Source organism: Corythoichthys intestinalis, chromosome 16 (assembly GCF_030265065.1).
Source record: "Corythoichthys intestinalis isolate RoL2023-P3 chromosome 16, ASM3026506v1, whole genome shotgun sequence".
Classification (NCBI taxonomy): Eukaryota; Metazoa; Chordata; class Actinopteri; order Syngnathiformes; family Syngnathidae; genus Corythoichthys; species Corythoichthys intestinalis.
This window is the reverse complement of record NC_080410.1, coordinates 21,251,157-21,271,639: the sequence shown is the minus strand read 5'-3', so window position 1 is coordinate 21,271,639 and position 20,483 is coordinate 21,251,157. Positions and strand designations below refer to the sequence as shown.

General features: G+C 39.7%; 1 protein-coding gene across 1 annotated transcript; it reads left to right on the top strand.

The window, feature by feature from the left end:
* Positions 1-8,712: 8,712 nt before the first annotated feature.
* tob1a (transducer of ERBB2, 1a) lies at positions 8,713-13,280 on the top strand. The gene is made up of 2 exons (XM_057860535.1): positions 8,713-8,981; positions 10,008-13,280. The coding sequence occupies exon 2, from the start codon at positions 10,197-10,199 to the stop codon at positions 11,220-11,222; it is 1,026 nt and encodes a 341-aa protein (XP_057716518.1). The 5' UTR covers positions 8,713-8,981; positions 10,008-10,196; the 3' UTR covers positions 11,223-13,280.
* The last annotated feature ends 7,203 nt before the right edge of the window (positions 13,281-20,483 follow it).

The window sequence follows — 20,483 nt, the reverse complement described above, 5'->3', positions numbered from 1 at the left end:
ACTTTCTTTGTTAATGTTAATATCTACAGAGGCAACGCCTGTATGTATCATCTTTTGTGTTGTTGTTGTTGTGTTTCCACTCGTGATCGGACACTTAAATCCAGTTGTGTAGTGGTTTGAACGATGTGCTAATGCTAGCGAATGAATGCTAACCATTTGTGATTACTGTTATTAGCAGCTAATCATCGCTGATTTACGTTGATGCAAACCTGTTTGTTATTGGGGACGAAATTGATTTGTTTCATTTCTATTCTTAGTTTCACTCTTCAAGTGATGGTTGAATAAAGTCAGCAAATTATACCAACGTCTTCTGCATCGTCATTTGGGAGTTTAGCTAGCTGTATATCCAGGACTGAGCCTTAGCCTCTCTGTGAGGACAGCGCAGTCGTATTCCCTCCCGATGCAGTTATCTCCACCTTGCAATGACTGCAAGTCGCTTTGTTGCAATTTTTCCTCGTGAAGTGAAGACCCACTTTCGAGCGTTTGAACCTACGTGCTGTCATTTTTATGTTTATGGCTGCAATGCTCGTGCTTACCCGTCATAACCTTTCATTTTCACACTCTTTCCTGGTGAAGTGTAGTCAAACTTTGGAGCGAGTGGTTCTTGGCGCCATGCTAGTTTGATGCGTCTGGACAACAAGTCACGTCACGACGCAATACGCGTCTTTAGGAATCGTTAAAGGGATCGTTAAGGCTTTTTCATTGTGATGTCGAGGCCTCGAAACACTCGGAACTGGTTCTGAATTGGAATCGGATTTCGATTCCCATCCCTATTTATAACACAAAGTTGCAATTTCTGATGGGGTGCAAAATTTGACAGTACACCTGTTGACACCGGCAGGCGTAGCATATTCAATGGATGACGATTTTGGTGAAAAGTATAGCTGTCCTAAGGAGCCTGATTTAGAATTCCCCTCAAAAATGATTTATTAACTTCTTATTATATTATTCTTGGAAATTAATTTATTGCTGAAAATGCGTTTCGGGTCATTCATCAACATTTTGTGCCCCCCCCGCCCCAAAAATCAAACTCCGCCTATGGTACAGTGTATCACAAAAGTGAGTACACCCCTCGCATTTCTGCAGATGTTTAAGTATATCTTTTCATGGGACAACACTGATAGAATGACACTTTGACACAATGAAAAGTAGTCGGTGTGCAGCTTACATAATACAGTTAATTTATTTTCCCCTCAAAATAACTCAAAATATAGCCGTTTATATCTAAACCCCTGACAACAAAAGTGAGTACACCGCATGGGAACTACAAACATCCCTAAATGTCGAAATTGAGTACTGCTTGTCATTTTCCCTCCAAAATGTCATGTGACTCGTTACAGGAGTGCTGTCAGCATTGCTGCAGAGATTGAAGAGGTGGGGGGGTCAGCCTGTTAGTGCTCAGACCATACGCCGCACTCTACATCAAATTGGTGTGCATGGCTGTCACCCCAGGAGGAAGCCTCTTCTGAAGACGGTACACAAGAAAGCTTGCTAAAGACATGTCAACAAAGCACATGGATTACTGGAACCATGTCCTATGGTGTGATAAGACGAAGATGAATTTGTTTGGTTCCGATGGTCTCAAGCATGTGTGGCAGCGACAAGGTGAGGAGTACAAAGATAAGTGTGTCATGCCTACAGTCACGCATGGTGGTACAAATTACCCCCACCTCTTCAATCTCTGCAACAATGCTGACAGCACTCCTGTAACGAGTCACATGACATTTTGGAGGGAAAATGACAAGCAGCACTCAATTTGGACATTTAGGGATGTACGTTTTTTCATTGGGGTGTACTCACTTTTGTTGCCAGGGGTTTCAGATATTAATGGCTATATTTTGAGTTATTTTGAGGGGAAAATAAATGAACTCTATTATGTAAGCTGCACACAGACTACTTTTCATTGTGCCAAAGTGTCATTTTGTCAGTGTTGTCCCATGAAAAGATATACTTAAATATCTGCAGAAATGTGAGGGGTGTACTCACTTTTGTGATACACTGTATTTCAGTTTGTATGTATCTGGATTTTGTTTAAAAAGAATGTAGCCATGAATGTTGCCATGTAATGTATCATTGTTGTTGTAATGTGTAATTATTTCACCTAATATAGTTTGGTAGAGCATTATATGATCATTTAAAGGGCAGCTGAAGAGCTTTCGGATGAGCATTTTCCTCGGTTAAATTTGCCTGAATGCATCATTCGCGATCTCAAAACTCACATTACCAATTTTTTTTTTTTTTTTTTAATTGACTGCTCCGTTTTTGAGTTACTGCCATAGCAACACTTTACCAATGAGGGACGCGCCAGCATTCTAATACGAAAGTATATTACTGATAATTATATCACACAATGACTGGGGAAGGAGTTTCAGAGAGAAATCACGATGGTAGATGCCTACCACTCTTTCTTTCATGAAGTGTCGAGCTACCAACCGGCGTCATCACCAACGTCTGCTGTGCTGAGTAAATCGTAGTACCTGACGCCTCAGGTTCAAACATGTAGTGATTAATTGTAGATAATCTTTCCTCGGAGCCTTTGCCATCATTAGTGTCACGAAAGAGCGATCCTGAACGATTCCGTTTGGTGGGAATATCACTGATATGAATAGTCTTGTGTTGCATTCAGGAATCTACGTCACAGTTCTAGGTTTGGGAATGGACTATTAACGGAGTGCACAAAAACCTAAAACAAAAAACACAAATTATCCTTGCAGTTTCACGTTAAAAATGACATGGTTGTTTTGACAAATTCGTCCAAAGTTTATATTCGTAAAATTACATTGAAATCCGAAAATCTCTTCAGCTGCTCTTTAAGTCATTGGCTGCCATTGACAGTGATAGACGTCCACTCCATTTTGACTCGGAAGTCATATGGATAGCATGCTAGCAGAGTGCAAAAATCTGCAGCTCATTCTGGCTGTGACATCAACTTCTGTTTGGAGATTTTTTAGCGGGTAGGGCGAAGGCAGTGGAAAAAGGAAGAGTAATTAGGATCTCTTTCATTATTAAGCGTTTTCTGTCATATTTTTGGGATGGATTTATGTTAAAATGGGGTCTGCTATCACTTTGAAGTCACTCGCTGTGGTATTTCATAGGACCTTAAATGTTTGACAAAATAACAGTTTCAATTCCAGTGACTGTCATATACTGACAGCATTCCTTCTGCCTTTCCTCATTCCGGCCTCTTCCTCATTTACTCTTCAAAGGGGAAGCCAGGCCTCGCTGTATTACGTGGTGCCCGGGGCGCTGTTCTGGCTTGTGTTAAGTAATAACACGGCATGACGTCAAAGGCTCTCTGTCTGAGCTGAAAGAGGGAGGGCAAGGCGTTTCAAAGAGCGGATTGGAGGAAAGGGAGGAGGGGAGGCAAATAGGGAAGCGTCAGGCAGGGCAGTGTGTGAGAATCTTGCATGTGTGTCAGCTGCTCTTCGTCTGCTTGCTTGATAACACCGTGCAGACAAACAAGTCTTTAAATAGTGTTTCAAAAACACACTGTCAATCAGCTCACATTCATTTTGTTCTTGGCAGCTTCCAGTTATCTAGGCCTATAAGTGGAGCTTGTGTGTTTGTCACAGGCCAACAATGAGGCTGTAAAGCTTTTGTGTTCAGTGCAAATATCCTGCTTATGTAATAATATCTTTCAACGTCATCATACGGTTCGCTTTTCAAGAGGGTTTGGTATTCCTTACGTGCAAATCTCTTTTAGAAAAGCACTCAGTAATCGCCCATCTGTGCGTTATGAGGCGTTCTCACAGAAATGGCATTGGACTAGAGGATACGAATTGGGATTACATCCTAGGACAATATAGCTGTTTTAGCATGCCTCATTATGGCTGCTGACCTTTCTCTGTCAAGTGATGTCTGTAACTGTAAATACCACAGGCATGCACACAAGCAGATTGTATGCTGCTTTAAAAAGAACACGAGCCCCGTGCTAAATGTACAGTAAACTGGTGGCTACGACTTTGGCCCAAGATAACACTCCCATATATTAGTTTGGTGGAGCTGTTTACAGTCCAAACAAGCCTCATTGCCACATGAGCGCTAACTTCCACTCTAATCTGAATGCACGGGGCTTCGTCAAACCTTCTAATCTCTCTCTCTGTGCTTGGCTGCTGCCTGATCTATCATCTGTGAGCCCCGCTACGCTTTCCATGGGAGCCTTTTCGCACGTATTTGCAGATTTACAACTAGCACATGACTGTGCTCGAAACAACTAAGTGCTTGAAGAATGTCTGAAAGTCCACCCTGTCCATCGACAAGCAGACACACAACAACAGAGACCAAAAAAAGTCTTGAAGACTGTTCTGAATTAGGAATAGGAATGTTTAAAACATTGTTTGTACTGGGGTGGGGGACAGTGTTACAATAGGAATCTATTTCAGTCACATACGTACAGAAAGTTCTCATTATTGGTCTGTAGAAGTACAGAATTATATAATACTTAAGACTCCTATATACTGTATGTAGGCGGCCACCTCAAAATTGCCAACATAATGACTGTAATTGATTGAATTACAGTAACTTTCCACCTCAATAGTCTGCTTTATGGGCCACTGTGTTTTTTCCCAGCATATGAGCATGTATTTTCAGTGGTCAGAGGGCCCCAGGTTTCAGCCTATGCACGCCTGCACATTAATCTATCCCCGAGTTAGGGTCAAGGTTCAAGGCTAAAAAAGTAGTACCCTTATGGCACCATTACAGTGTAAACAAGATCACACTTTCCTTGCTATCGTTTACATATTTTGCTCTATTATATCACATATTCCACCCCAGGAAATCAAACCTTGAGGGAGGCTTGTCCGCTCAATCACTATGTTGCCCTTATTGTCATGTTATAATCATTGCCGTCATTAAAGTTAATATTTAATTTGATTTAAAGTAAGCTTTCGTATTCACCATGGTAATTAGGTCTAGATTAGTCTTTACTTAACCTCCCACGTTCAGAATATACCCCTTGCAAATCCAGACAGAAAGAACAGATTCAAACCCTCAACTTCAGAAATTTAAAGATGTGCTAACCAGTGTTGTTAATAACGGCGTTTGAATATAACGGCGTTACTAACGGCGTTATTTTTGTCAGTAGTGATTAATCTGATTAATTACTATTCCCATCTTTGCAACGCTGTTACGGTTACTGAGCATGTGAAGGCATGCGTTACTACAATTTGGTTGAATGACAAGCGAGGTGTCTGTGGGACACGGTGAGAGCAGAGCGGGGGTGGGGGGGTGTGACACCATTGCAAACGCGATGCCAGGTGGCTTGGAGCGTTAGCATAGCATTTGTGTTCTCGCTAGCATTAGCATTTAGCGTGGCGAGCAACATCTTAAACTCTTGGTCAACTTTTTTTTTTTACATGCTGTACAGTTTGTGGCGTTCAGGTGGGTGCAATTATTGATGAATAATGGGCTGTTTTCCTGGCGAGGAATAGATGCCACAATAAAATAATAACTTGTTTTTGTTTTTTTATGACCAAAAATAGTCACTTGCCTTAAACTTTTCTTGAATGAGGGATCCATAAAGCTCGTGTGATTTTTTTTTTTTTTTAATCAAAACAACTAGAGTTAAAGCAATCTCCACACTGAACAGCCATATGTAACACCACATCACCCAATGTCCAATATTCATTTACATGCAATATGATATATGTGCAATACTTACTAAATGCAATATTAATTGACTCACTGTCAACTACTGCTACTTAACTTCTATTCACACATACTCTATGTGCAATACTTATTAACGTGCAATATTAATGTGCAATATTTAAAGCCTTCACTGTCAACTGCTGTTGCTTCACTTCTATTATTTGCACTGCCTGAACATAGGACTACCTCTTACATATTTTATATTTATTTAGATTTTAAACTTTTATTCTTGCAAGCCACTCTCGAGATTATTACTTGTCCTGCACTGTAAATTGTTCCACAATTTCATTGTACAACTGTATAATGACAATAAAGGGCTATTCTATTCTATTCTATTCTATTCTATTCTATTCTATTCTATTCTATTCTATTCTATTCTATTCTATTCTAGAGCAAAGACAGAAGATTCAGAGCCTCACCTGCATATTGAAAAGTATATCTACAGTATATAATATATATATATGTGTGTATGTATGTATATATATTATATATGTGTATGTATGTATATATGGCGGAAAACACTCAGGTGACTTGAAGTTCCGCTTTGCCAAATTTCTATTGTCTGATATGCACGTGTGATACATCATTGGGAAGCTTAAAATCCCAATTTTCTGGCGGAGGAACATTTTTGAACAGGAGGGCATTTTAAAAAAATTAATAAATAAACAGCAAAACCCTAATTGGAGGTGGGATCACGAGAGAGCAGAATTAAAGACGCCACAATTTTAATGAGATATTATCGCGTACTTACCGGTACCCTGCTTCGATCCAAAAACTCCATGTAGCATGTATCACCGAGTGTCAAGACACATATGTTAATGGGCACAGCCAGATTTTTGGGGGATTTTATGGGTGAAACATAGAAATATAACAAGGGTCTCGATGCAGAAATCGCAGACATCGAGGAGTGGTCAAGATGTTCTTTTTCATATATTTACCCTTTTAAGCATTTTTTCCCCCTTTTTTTTCTTTGTTTGGATCGTTTATTTATCTTCTAGCATTTCGGGAAAATGTGACAGTAACAAAAATATATATATATAAAATTAAGCGATAGTTATGAGGTAGATATCCGTGACTTATTTACAGACACCATTTATTTCATTGTGATGTAATTTGTTTAAAAGTTTAAAATATGTGAGTGAATAATTTTTTTAAAGTGTTTTTTTTTTTAAACGAAATATTTGACATCAATTAATGATTCCAAGCTAAAAATGACAGACATTTAATATAATTTTAATAATATAATACATAATAAATATAATTACTGAGCTTCTTTTTATGGCTGGGTTGAAAGTCTGTAAACGGGGGTTTCCGGGGTAAAACGGACCAATTAAAAATAGTTCGGGGGCTTAATGTGTCATGAATCTGCTATGGCAGCATATAGACATATTGTTCTATCTAACGCAACAGTTCTTTTGGCTGAAAATACAGCAGTTTATGAGCAGAAACCGCTTTTTCAGTCTTGTCTGTGTTTCCTGCCATACATATACGTGTATTGTGTGTTTATATAAATAGACAGTATATGTACACACAAGTCACGGTGTAGTACGTACCGCGGTACCGGGGTCACGGTTTGGTGTGGGTTCAGTACGACAGGAAAAACAAAAAGGCATTTTTCTCACAGCATTTGAAAGTTAAAGTTTGTGTACCATTACACTCTTAAATAGGTGAAATAAGAATTTTAAAAAATTAAATTGTGACCTATGTTTTTTTTGGGGGGGAATCGAAAAGGCGGTTCAATTCAGTCAGTTAACATAAACATATTTGATGTGAAAGACGTTATAGTATGGATCATGTAATAAAGTGTAGAACATGAAAAGTAATGTCTGTTAGTTTGCTGAGTAATTAATTACTCTTACACTGAGGTAACTGAGTTACTAATTCAATTACTTTTTGGGAGAAGTAATTTGTAACTGCAACTAATGACTTTTTTAAATTAAGATTAACAACACTTGTGCTAACTGCCCCAACCACCATTTCATCTTGAATAATAGCCTTTTTAAAAGGGTAATAACCATTTAAAAAGCAAACTATACTGTCTAAAGAGCACATGAAAACAGTACAGGACAATAATATAAATTCTGGAGACATTGTGCAAAAACAACAGTATATAAAAGGCACAGTGTTCAAATGTTATGGGAATTTTGGCATAAAGACCACAACTTTTTGTGGAAAAAAAAACAAAAAACAATTGTCAAAAAAGATAGTATATAGTATATAGTATAGCTGCATTATTTTACAGCTACAGAACCCATGAAACTGCCACATAGAAATTAAAAATGCTTTTGGGCTATGGCTCATTTATGCATGAGTGACATTGAAAAGAGATGACTCCACGTCATGAACGTGTATACACATATAAGTATATATAGGGGGGCTGCCCTGCGTGTGTTCGTGCTCTTTAAATTTAGCAGCAGCGACGTGCGTGGAGCCCAGGCGTGACGTCAGCAGTCTACATCAGCACCTTGGATACGGGCTCGCCACTCACTACAGGGATCCTGCCCCGTTTTGGACCAATCACGGCTGTGTTTTTCACATAGCGTTCAACAACACCCACCCACACTCTGCTGCTCGCTTTGGGTCCATTGTTCAGCGGCAGGGAATCTCCTCTCAGGCAAAATCCCTTCATAATCAACTTGGAGCACAGTCACACCCAGAGGAAAAAGGTGACTGTCTCTTTAAGTATTAAAAAGCAGGATGAAATGCAGAACAATGACGCCGCGCTCCGTATTTTGTCTATGTTGTTGAATTAATACAGTGTTACATACTATGTAGAAGCTGTATGCCTCATTATTCTGTATGGCTTTATTATTTTTCCCATTTGGTGTCAGCAGCTCTGCCGTATCTCTGACGTAAACGTGCATCACAAGCGTCCCTCCCATTTCGCGGAATCATATGTCTTAAGATTGATAGACCTCAGCGACCAATGAACACACGTTGAGGCGCTACTCTAAGGGCGGGTCTTATATTTCCAGCCAATCAAAGCTGCCCATATTGTTTTGACCTCTGGAACCGCATCACCGCCTACCTCGTGCCCATGGCGGAGGAAATCTATAAATACAGGCGGTACTCGGCCGGGAGGGGACGAAGTCGCAGAACTCCCGAGAAGGAGGGAGCAACTCCGCCTAGCCTGCTGAAAACACTCGAAATCACCTTCAAATCCAGAAACCCAAGCATTCGGCAATCCTCTTGACATTTTTTCATCTACTGGAATACCTTTTTTATTCTTAATATATTATTCGTGAAGAAAGTATTCCTACTTTTTTCACTATTTGCACTAATAGTACTTCAAAACTACTGAGAATCCTTATTCTTATTTTTATTTTTCCAAAAAAGTGAGTATTCAGCTCGTTCTCTCTTATGGCTTTATTTTGACTTGACGTACTGAAAGCTGTTAACTCTTCCTAAGCTGATTTGCTGCGTCAGTCTTCGAAAGTTAAGGTTCTTGTGTGTATTAGTATGGGTGTGGGTTAAAACAGTACGGTTCCTATTCTCCAAATTGATGTTTTCTTCGTGATAGCTGTCGAAAGACGGTTGGTGTATTGAAATTGTAGGCTATCGTGTCTATTTTCTCTCTTTTCTACTCACCGGTGTCAGTTCGTAAATTATCGATGGTAGCCAGCAGCTTTCTACTTATTGCGACCGTATTGCTCCAACTTTGCTGAGATGAGAAGACTGAATGTGTTATTTCGCAACACTTCAGAGTACATTTACCACAGAGAGCGCTGTTTCCATGACAGCGTTTTTCCCCGTTACCAAAACCAAATATGATCAACGTTTGGATACAACTAAAAAGTGAAACCTATATTCCTTCTATTCCTTCATTCGACATGTTTATTTATGTCAGTTAATTAATTAAAACTCATTACTGTGCTTGCACGTCGATACTATTTGTCAAATGTATTTGCTCTTTGCTGTGTATACAATATAAAAGGGTGTTGCCATTGTTTTGGGTGTTTCACCCAGGAGCAAAGTCACACAATGGTCAAATTACTTCATTCAGTGTAATGTATGTTATTGAACTCATTTTCCTCCATGTTAAGTCAAATCCATTTTCTGTTTTTTATGACAGCTACATTATGTAATCTGATTTCTGTGTATTAATAGTAAGTAATGTAGTAAGGTCATACTTTCAAACAGTTAAAAACAGATCAACAATACATTTAAGATTTAAAATGCAAAATGTCTTACACCCTTGCACATATTACAACCATCTATTGTTTTATTTTCAACAAGTTAAAGAGATGCAACGACAATGTCTTTAGGCATGCAGAATTCAAGCCGATCATTTTGTGTCTTACTTTTAAGCTTCAATCTTCATCTAAAAGTTTCGTTTGTATCTCTCTGTGTTTCTTTTCCAGAACGTTTCAGTGTGTTTGGAAAGAAAGGTCTTCTGCAAGTACCGCACTTTTACCCCTTGCAGCACATTTCACCTACTTTTGGGTCCTGAAGACATCAGTTTTGCCAACCACGGCTAAACCAAGAAGACCCAGTAGACATTCACACTCACGCCCAGTCTCCACTCACCTGGTAAACGTCAGCAGTCCGCTATGCAGCTTGAAATCCAAGTAGCTCTCAACTTCATCATCTCATACCTGTACAACAAGCTGCCTAGAAGGCGGGTCAACATCTTCGGCGAGGAGCTAGAGCGGCAGCTGAAACAGAAATATGAGGGTCACTGGTACCCGGACAAGCCATACAAGGGCTCGGGGTTCAGGTGCATCCATGTTGGGGAGAAGGTGGATCCTGTGGTGGAGAAGGCAGCCAAAGAGAGCGGACTGGACATCAACGATGTCCGCAACAACCTTCCACAGGATCTCAGCGTGTGGATTGACCCCTATGAAGTGTCCTACCAAATCGGGGAGAAGGGACCTGTCAAAGTGCTCTATGTTGACGACAGCAACGAGACCGCGGCGAGCACCGGGGGCCTCGACCTGGACAAGGAGATCAAGAACAGTTTTAATCCAGACGCGCAGGTCTTCATGCCCATCAACGAGCCCATGGGCGGCACCTCCCCGGGCTCCAGCTCGCCCTCTCCTCCTTTCGGCCATTCGGCGGCGGTCAGCCCCACTTTCATGCCCCGCTCCACGCAGCCTTTAACCTTCACCACCGCCACCTTCGCCGCCACCAAATTCGGCTCCACGAAGATGAAGAGCAGCGGGCGCAACAACAACAACAACGGCACTAACGCCACCAACAAGGCGGCACGTACCTCTCCCACCAACCTGGGACTGAATGTGAACACTCTCCTGAAGCAGAAAGCCATCTCCACCTCCATGCACTCTCTCTACGGGCTGGGCCTGGGAACGCAGCAGCAGCAGCAGGCTAAGCCCTCGGCCTTGTCCCCCAATGCCAAGGAGTTTGTGTTCCCCAGCCTCCAAGGCCTGAGTACGCAGAGCGCCCTATTCCCGGGGGACAGCTCACTGGGTCTGGGCCCGCTCCCGTACAGCAACACCTTCGACGTATTCGCGGCCTACGGCGGCCTTAACGACAAGTCCCTGATGGACGGCTTGAATTTCAGCTTGAGCAACATGCAGTATTCTAACCAGCAATTCCAGCCAGTCATGGCCAACTAGTGCACCGAGTTAGTACTTCATACAGCAACGACCAGATAATGTGACAGCTAGCGGTGGTGGGAGAAGGAGGTATAAAACGCAAATGCACACTTAGAGAAAAAGACAAAAAAAAAAAAGAGAACAGAATGTCAAGGTTAAAAGCAAAAGTGACGTCAACTGTAAGATCTTAGTCACAAGTCTTAAGAATATGAGCCCGAGGGTGAAATACTTGCCCCCTTGAGTTACAACTTTTCTTTTTACCCTCAGTGGTGACGCTTGTTGTACGAGATGTCCAAGCTTGGTTACCCAAACTTCAATGTGCATTGTTGTTATTTCATTTGCCAACCAAGCACAAAATATTTTTTTATGTTACTGTTTAAGATATATTTAAATGAAAAAGACAAAAACAAAAAAAAAACACCACAAGTCATGGCCTCTTTCAGTATTTTGACAGAACTGGACATTGCCAATCTTTCAAGAATTTGGCACAGCTAAGTGGGATTTTCTGGTCTTTTTTCTAATTGTATAATTTAATTTAGTACAGAGTTTGTAAAATATCAGAGTATCTATTGTTTCTACGACACGGTATTGCATTTATATCTTTTTACTACTCCAGTGATCTGTGATGGCTGCAGCAACTTTATGTTTTCTTTTTTATTGAAATTATAAAAATGAATCCATCTTACAAAAAAAGACATTGACTATTCTAAAGATTGTGTACAGAATATTCCGTAGTGGTGGGATTTAAGAATATTTGCTTTTCTGGGGGAAATAAAACATAGAGTTGTATTTTATGTTAAGAGTAAAAAAGATTTTTGCTATATTATGGACAAAATGTAATCGTATATTAATTTTGTACCTACATTGTGCAATACTTGATAAAACAAAACGGTATAACAAAGTATTCGGAGTCAGTGTCTTACATGTTAACAGGGACTGATAGTTTATTAAGTTTGTATTAAAAGGTTTCAAAATAATGACTTGTTTACTTGGGTCTTTGTGGGGATGTAAAAGCAAACAGGTTGGGTGGAATAAACATTTTATGTTTTTTAAGTACTTTGGAAGATTTGGGGCAACATTGATAGTTACACTTATTGAAAAAGCCTCACAAACATGCACATTTTGAAATCGGGACCTCTGGCTGAGTGTGATAATCTTAACCCATTGACGGTGCTAGACATCCAATTCATTTTGACTGGAAGTCAAATTGCATCGGACGTCTAGCGCTGTCAATAGCAGTGAAATATGGTCACTCAATGCCAGGTGTCCCAGTTTGAATAGAAATGATCTCTATCACTATGCAACATTTTAGAAGAGACACCCATGTAGCCATCAACCTGAAAATGTGTTGCAAAGCAAAAAATACAAAAACATGAGAACTAATTTTTACTCCGCTTAATATAAGGTCAGGGAAAGGAAGATCCCATCAGTCTTTAGTAAGGCTCAGACTGGGAATTTACTGATCATTTCTCTTAAACTCACAATGCATTTGCAGCAGGAGGCTATTGATAAAGGATTTACATCGTAATACTGATCAAGATGAGGATTGTTTGGTGTTGTCGTGGCATCCCAGTGGGATAGTGGATAGCAACTTTTGTTTAGGATTCGAAAGTGGCTGTCCTTCATCACTAGTGTGGGTAGTATCCCACATACTGTACCAAAATCATGCTTTCCAAAGTAACTGAAGACAAAATGATCCTCAGTTTCGAATGGTTGAACCCAAGGGCGTAGGTTTACATAGGGACGGTAGGTACAAAACACTACCAAATTTTCAGGTGGCTCAAATTGTCCCCACCAACTTTTAAGCAACCTTATTTGAGTTATAGGTTGTCTTCCCATATGTTTGTTTAGGTTGCAAATGACCCCACCATTATTTAGTGAATTATTTCATTATGTTCAGAATTACATGTACCTCTTTTCACTTGCTGAATGTGCCGGTCCATTTTTTTCTTCCTAAATGCACATTTAATTGGCTAATGACTTGACCCATTCCCACACAAACATAAAGATATTAGGGATATTAGAAGGTTTTTTTTAAACCAGGAGCAGCCCCTGTAAGAAATGTAAAAGGACGTCAATGTTGTGGAAGTGGGGAACACACCACTCATTTTGTTACTGAAAGTAAGACCTGCATCGGAGTTAGCATAACATTAAACTTTGAACTGGCTAACCTGCAAAACTCGAGTAGGAATCTGGTTAGAAGTGTCCTCCTGTATATGTTTCCTACTGTTAACGTTAAACTGTGAGAAATGTAGTGAACTGAGGTTTTCCCCCAATCTCGCCAATTTTACTTTTTATTTATGTGGTCTTAAAGCAGCCTACAGGAGCTTTCATTTTTTTGTTGAGTTTTGCTGTGCTTGTGGACAAAAGCAGTAGTGTTTTACTTGAAGAATGGCTCCATTTTTATTTATTTTTGTTATCCCTGGAAAAAGAAGTTTTTACAGTTATATTTAACTTCTTTATTTAGACAATGTTGAGTGGTCTTAAGACAAATGTTATTTATTTGATTTTTTTTTAAATTCACGGATAGTTAAGAGATGATTAACAAGCTTGTATTTATTGTGTTTGTTAATATAACTTAAGTGATGTTCAAATAATGCAATTTAATTCATAAATTTGTTCATAAAATCCAGACATTTAGTTTTCAAAAATTTTCTTCAGTAGTTTTTGAAACCAAAGGTTTGAATTGAACAGTGTAGGCTGAACCAATACACATAAAAGTTACTATAAGTCTATACAGATATTTTTGCATTGATCATTATAAATGTACCGTCCCCAGCAAAAAGTGTACATACAGGTTATGCCATATCGTCCCTACCAAGGTTGAGACCAAACCTACGCCCTTGGTTGAACCTCTAGGGCAGAGGTGTCAAACTCATTTTGGTTTGTTTGCGGTCCACATTTATGGCAATTAGATCTCATGTGGGTTGAACTAGTTTATTTTTGGCCAAATAAGTTAACTCACTGCCTGCCATTGACGGCGCTCAACATCCAATCCATTTTGACTGGGAGGAGTGAATGAGCAAACGTTCATTTCAATGGATTGAACGTCGAACACCTTCAATGGCACTGAAAGATAAGCATTCGCAGACAGTCGTTCCCGTGTAAGTGAATTGGATCCTATCACTGTCAATGGCAGGGAATAAGTAAATTTTGCATCACTTGTCACCATATAATTTTGAGATACTTACAGGTCACTTCCTGTAAATTTTTGATAATTTCCTGTTGATTTATTTCGAGTCATTTCCGGGCTTCTTCCTGTTGATTTTAGGGCATTTCAAGGTTACTTCCTGTTGAGTTGGTGTCACGTCCTGTTTGTTTTGGGGTATTTTTGGATCACTTCCTTGTTAACTCATTGCCTGCCTTTGACGGTGCTAGATGTCCACTCCATTTTAACTGGTATTGGGCGAATGAACAAATGTAAATGCGTACATGAAAGTAAGCCAAGTGCAGTGGTGTATGCACTTGATAACACAAATCTACAGTTTTACGGCGCCAACGTCAAAATAAAACCATGTTGATTTTGTATGTACTGTATGAATGAGCAATGTCATGCCAGTCAGGAAGAAGAAAACCCGTGGGCTAGATTGGACCACATGGCGGGCCGCTTTTGGCCCAAGGACCTTAGCTTTGACACCCCTAAACTAGGATGTACCTGGCCTCTCACCACAAATCAACTTCAGCTCACCTGCGACCATCTTTGGAAAATAGCTGCATTGCCTCGGGGGAGGTCTGCGCTTAACTGAACACTCGCATTTTCATTTAGAGGTGGGCAGAATGTGGCTTAGATAACTTTTTCCATCAACAAAAGCAGATCCTCTACTGAATTGTTGCCAGAGCCTCAGACCAGGAGGAATCACTCCCCCGTAGGTCAGCAGCCCAGTCACTTATTAACTAATGAAATGCATCACGCCAAAGTAGGAAAACAGAATTAAAATGTTCATCACAAGCAGCTCATTACAATTCACGCAGTGTTTTCCACCAGGGTGGCTTGTAAATGGATAACTGGCTCCAAAGGGTTCAGTGGTTTGAGGACATGTGTTGATGAAAGTCACTGTTGTTTTTGCTCTCAAAGAAACACTGGGGGGAATTTCAGTAAAAACCCTCAACCTTTTAGAGCTTTTCAGCATCGAGTTCGAACTCCTGCTGCATGTCTTTAAATGTCCCAGACTAAAATAACCCTCGTGGTGTATCATGATCCCTCTGGGGGCCGCCTCATCGTCACTTGACTGTCTGCATGTCCCCTGATACTCTTGGGGGGGCCTGATAGTGCTCTGTAAAGTTCACCGTGTGTGTGTTTGAGGGGATGTGCTGATACTGTGTGCACAACAGAGTGTGGTGGTGGGAGTGTTTGTTTATCATCATTGGGGTGACTGTCTCAGGGGAAGGTCGTCCTTAAAATGCCTTTAATAGTTCAGAGCTGCTTTTTGCACTCATTTTTACATGAACATTATGGTTTATCATTTACCAAGTCAAGCCCATTATATCTCACAAATGTCAATATCATAATAATTATTATTATATGGTATGTGATCAAACTATTGAAACCGGATTTACAATCATTGACTTTAGAGTTTGCGTCCTTTGCCCAAAGATAGTGACTCAAGTGCGTACGTGAGTGGAGAGGCGTTATGTAATGACTTTTGAAAATGTTCCTTCACTGTGACTTCTACACATGAAGAGGCCTTAAATAAGTATGAGACTAGCTAAAATACATAACACTCAATTTAATAAGCAGGTCATGTCCTCCACCACGTCTGAATGTATTCTCAGGAGACATAGTTGGAAATTGAACAAAAGTCAAGAACTATATTGAGTTTTTAACTGCAGTATTGCATTATCGAGTGCCTCTGCACCTAAGGCATATGCCTCAACACATTTGATGTTTTTTTTAAATCGTAAAAACAACCTATGTAGTGCTGCAGCTATCGAATATTTTAGTAGTCGATTAATCAATGGACTAGTTCGAATAATCGAGTAATCGGATAAGGAACATGAAATATTTAAATACCTGAGCTGAGCCTCAAACTGTATATATATATATATATTTATATATATATATATATATATATATATATATATATATATATATATATATATATATATATATATATATATATATATATATATATATATATATATATATATATATACAGTGCCTTGCAAAATTATTCGGCCCCCTTGAATCTTGCAACCTTTCACCACATTTCAGGCTTCAAACATAAAGATATGAAATTTTATTTTTTTGTCAAGAAGCAACAACAAGTGGGACACAATCGTGAAGTGGAACAACATTTACTGGATAATTGAAACTTTTTTAACAAATAAAAAACTGAAAAGTGGGGTGTGCAATATTATTCAGCCCCTTTACTTTCAGTGCAGCAAACTCACTCCAGAAGTTAAGTGAGGATCTCTGAATGATCCAATGTTGTCCTAAATGACCGATGATGATAAATAGAATCCAACTGTGTGTAATCAAGTCTCCGTATAAATGCACCTGCTCTGTGATAGTCTCAGGGTTCTGTTTAAAGTGCAGAGAGCATTATGAAAACCAAGGAACACACCAGGCAGGTCCGAGATACTGTTGTGGAGAAGTTTAAAGCCGGATTTGGATACAAAAAGATTTCCCAAGCTTTAAACATCTCAAGGAGCACTGTGCAAGCCATCATATTGAAATGGAAGGAGCATCAGACCACTGCAAATCTACCAAGACCCGGCCGTCCTTCCAAACTTTCTTCTCAAACAAGGAGAAAACTGATCAGAGATGCAGCCAAGAGGCCCATGATCACTCTGGATGAACTGCAGAGATCTACAGCTGAGGTGGGAGAGTCTGTCCATAGGACAACAATCAGTCGTACACTGCACAAATCTGGCCTTTATGGAAGAGTGGCAAGAAGAAAACCATTTCTCAAAGATATCCATAAAAAGTCTCGTTTAAAGTTTGCCACAAGCCACCTGGGAGACACACCAAACATGTGGAAGAAGGTGCTCTGGTCAGATGAAACCAAAATTGAACTTTTTGGCCACAATGCAAAACAATATGTTTGGCGTAAAAGCAACACAGCTCATCACCCTGAACACACCATCCCCACTGTCAAACATGGTGATGGCAGCATCATGGTTTGGGCCTGCTTTTCTTCAGCAGGGACAGGGAAGATGGTTAAAATTGACGGGAAGATGGATGCAGCCAAATACAGGAACATTCTGGAAGAAAGCCTGTTGGTATCTGCACAAGACCTGAGACTGGGACGGAGATTTATCTTCCAACAGGACAATGATCCAAAACATAAAGCCAAATCAACAATGGAATGGTTCAAAAATAAACGTATCCAGGTGTTAGAATGGCCAAGTCAAAGTCCAGACCTGAATCCAATCGAGAATCTGTGGAAAGAGCTGAAGACTGCTGTTCACAAACACTCTCCATCCAACCTCACTGAGCTCGAGCTGTTTTGCAAGGAAGAATGGGCAAGAATGTCAGTCTCTCGATGTGCAAAACTGATAGAAACATACCCCAAGTGACTTGCAGCTGTGATTGGAGCAAAAGGTGACGCTACAAAGTATTAACGCAAGGGGGCCGAATAATATTGCACGCCCCACTTTTCAGTTTTTTATTTGTTAAAAAAGTTTAAATTATCCAATAAATTTTGTTCCACTTCACGATTGTGTCCCACTTGTTGTTGATTCTTGACAAAAAATTAAAATTTTATATCTTTATGTTTGAATGTGGCGAAAGGTTGCAAGGTTCAAGGGGGCCGAATACTTTTGCAAGGCACTGGATATATGTATATTTATATATATATATATATGTATGTACTTTTTTAAATGTTGTTCTATGTACAACAAAAGAACAATTGGCTAATTTACATTGAAAAAGCCCGCTAGCTTAAATGCTATAAAATGCTAGTTTTTTTTTTTTTTTTTACTATGCTTTTAACAAGTAGTTCAGACACATATTCCAACAAAAATTGCTAAATATACCTATAAACTAAATTGTGAATGCATTGAAAAACATTAGCTCAAACAAAAACGTAGCTTACGTTGGTCTTAACGGGGAGCAGTTGGATTCAGCCATATGAAAAGAGGCAAACCAGAGGACAGTGTATCCATCCTAATGTTAGAATGAGTTAGAATAATTTGATATTAAAACCCCTCTTGATGTTTTCGTTTTTATACAATTCTTTAAATTAGTGTAACTAGAAGGTTGCCATTGTTGTTGACGTCGCAGGGTGGTGAAGTCACTTGGCTACGCTACCTGGCTTTCAGAGTATGACTCTAGCAACATAAATATATACATTGCTGGCCAAAAGTATTAGCACCCCTGCAATTCTGTCAGATAATGATCAATTTCTCCCAGAAAATGATTGGAATTACAACTGCTTTGGTAGGAATATATTCATTTATTTTGCTTGCAATAATAATAATATAATAATAATAATAATGAGAGTCTTACAATGCTCTGATGGAATTTTAGACCATTCTCCTTTGGCCAACTGCTCCAGGTCTATAAGATTTGAAGGGTGCCTTCTCCAAACTCCCATTTTCAGATCTCTCCACATGTGTTCTATGGGATTCAGATCTGGACTCATTGCTGGCCTCTTTAGAAGTCTCCAGTGCTTTCTTTCAAACCATTTTCTAGTGCTTTTTGAAGTGTGTTTTGGGTATTGTCCTTCTGGAAGATCCATGACCTTTGAGGGAGACCCAGCTTCCTCAGACTGGCCCCTACATTATGCTGCAAAATTTGTTGGTAGTCTTCAGACTTCATAACGCCATGCACACGGTCAAGCAGTCCAGTGCAGGAGGCAGCAAAGCAACCCCAAAACATCAGGGAACCTCTGCAATGTTTGACTGTAGGGACTATGTTCTTTTCTTTGAGGGCCTCGTTTTTTCCCCCTGTAAACCCTATGTTAATGCTTTTTCTCGAAAAGCTTTACTTTTGTCTCATCCAACCAGAGAACATTCTTCCAAAATGTTTTTGGCTTTCTCAGGTAAGTTTTGGCAAACTCCAGCCAGGCTTTTTTATGTCACTGGGTCAGAAGTAGGGTTTTCCTGGGTATCCTACCTTATAGTCCCTTTTTATTCAGACGCTGACACTGTTTTATCCTCGGAATACAGAATGTTGGTCGAGGTTCTTTATCCACCAGCCGCACAATCTTTTGTTGAAATCTCTCGTCAAGTTTTCTTTTCCGTTCACATCTAGGGAGGTAAGCCACAATGCCATGGGCTTTACACTTATTGATGACACTGCGCACGGTAGACACAGGAACATTCAGGTCTTTGGAGATGGACTTGTAGCCTTGAGATTGCCCATGCTTCCTCAGAACTTTGCTTCTCAAGTCCTCAGACAGTTCTTTGGTCTTCTTTTTTTTCTTCATGCTCAATGTGGTACACACAAGGACACAGGCCAGAGGTTGCGTCAACTTTATTCCATTTTAACTGACTGCAAGTGTGATTTAGTTATTGCCACCAACTGTTATGTTCCACAGGTAGTAACAAGTGCTTGTTGTTATACAAATTAGAGAAGCATCACATGGTTTTTCAAAGGGTGCCAATACTTTTGTCAATCACATTTTTGGAGTTTTGAGTAAAATGATAATCAGTTTCAATCATTTCATTCTGTTTTGTGTTCTTTTCATTGGAAGCAAAATACATGATATTACTACCAAAGCATTTGTAATTGCAATCATTTTCTGGGAGAAATTGAGCATGATCTGACAGAATTGCAAGGGTGGCAATACTTTTGGCCAGCAGTGTACTTATTTATAGTATATTTGAGAGCTGACGTACACATATGTGGACTTTAGATTTTCAGTCATGTATCTGATGTCCACAATTTATTTTTTAAATTACGAAAAAATAGCCACTTTCACTATAAAAGCTTAAATCGCTTGAGAAAAACATCAAATGTCATTGACTGACTGCAAGTGCATAGGCACTTTACTTTACTTTACCTACAGCCTGAAAGAAAAATAGATGTGCTCATTTCAAATTTAAATAGCTGGCACTTCTGGAATGATACCCATTTTAAGTCCATGTATTTTGACAGGGTAATACATATGACAGAAATTGAGACAAAGCACTATTTGTACCAAGAATAGCAATGAGGAGAAGGTGAGTCCAACGGCACTACCGATGCTCATCTTGTGCCAGGCTGCCAGTCTGCCCTTCGCCTCCCATAAAAAGACGGTGCAGCTCAATGGCGCTGGTGGTGGGTGCCAGCGGACAAGATTTTATGGTAATGTTACCCTCCTCAGCAAAAAGCACTTAATGGCTTTTCATTCGCCT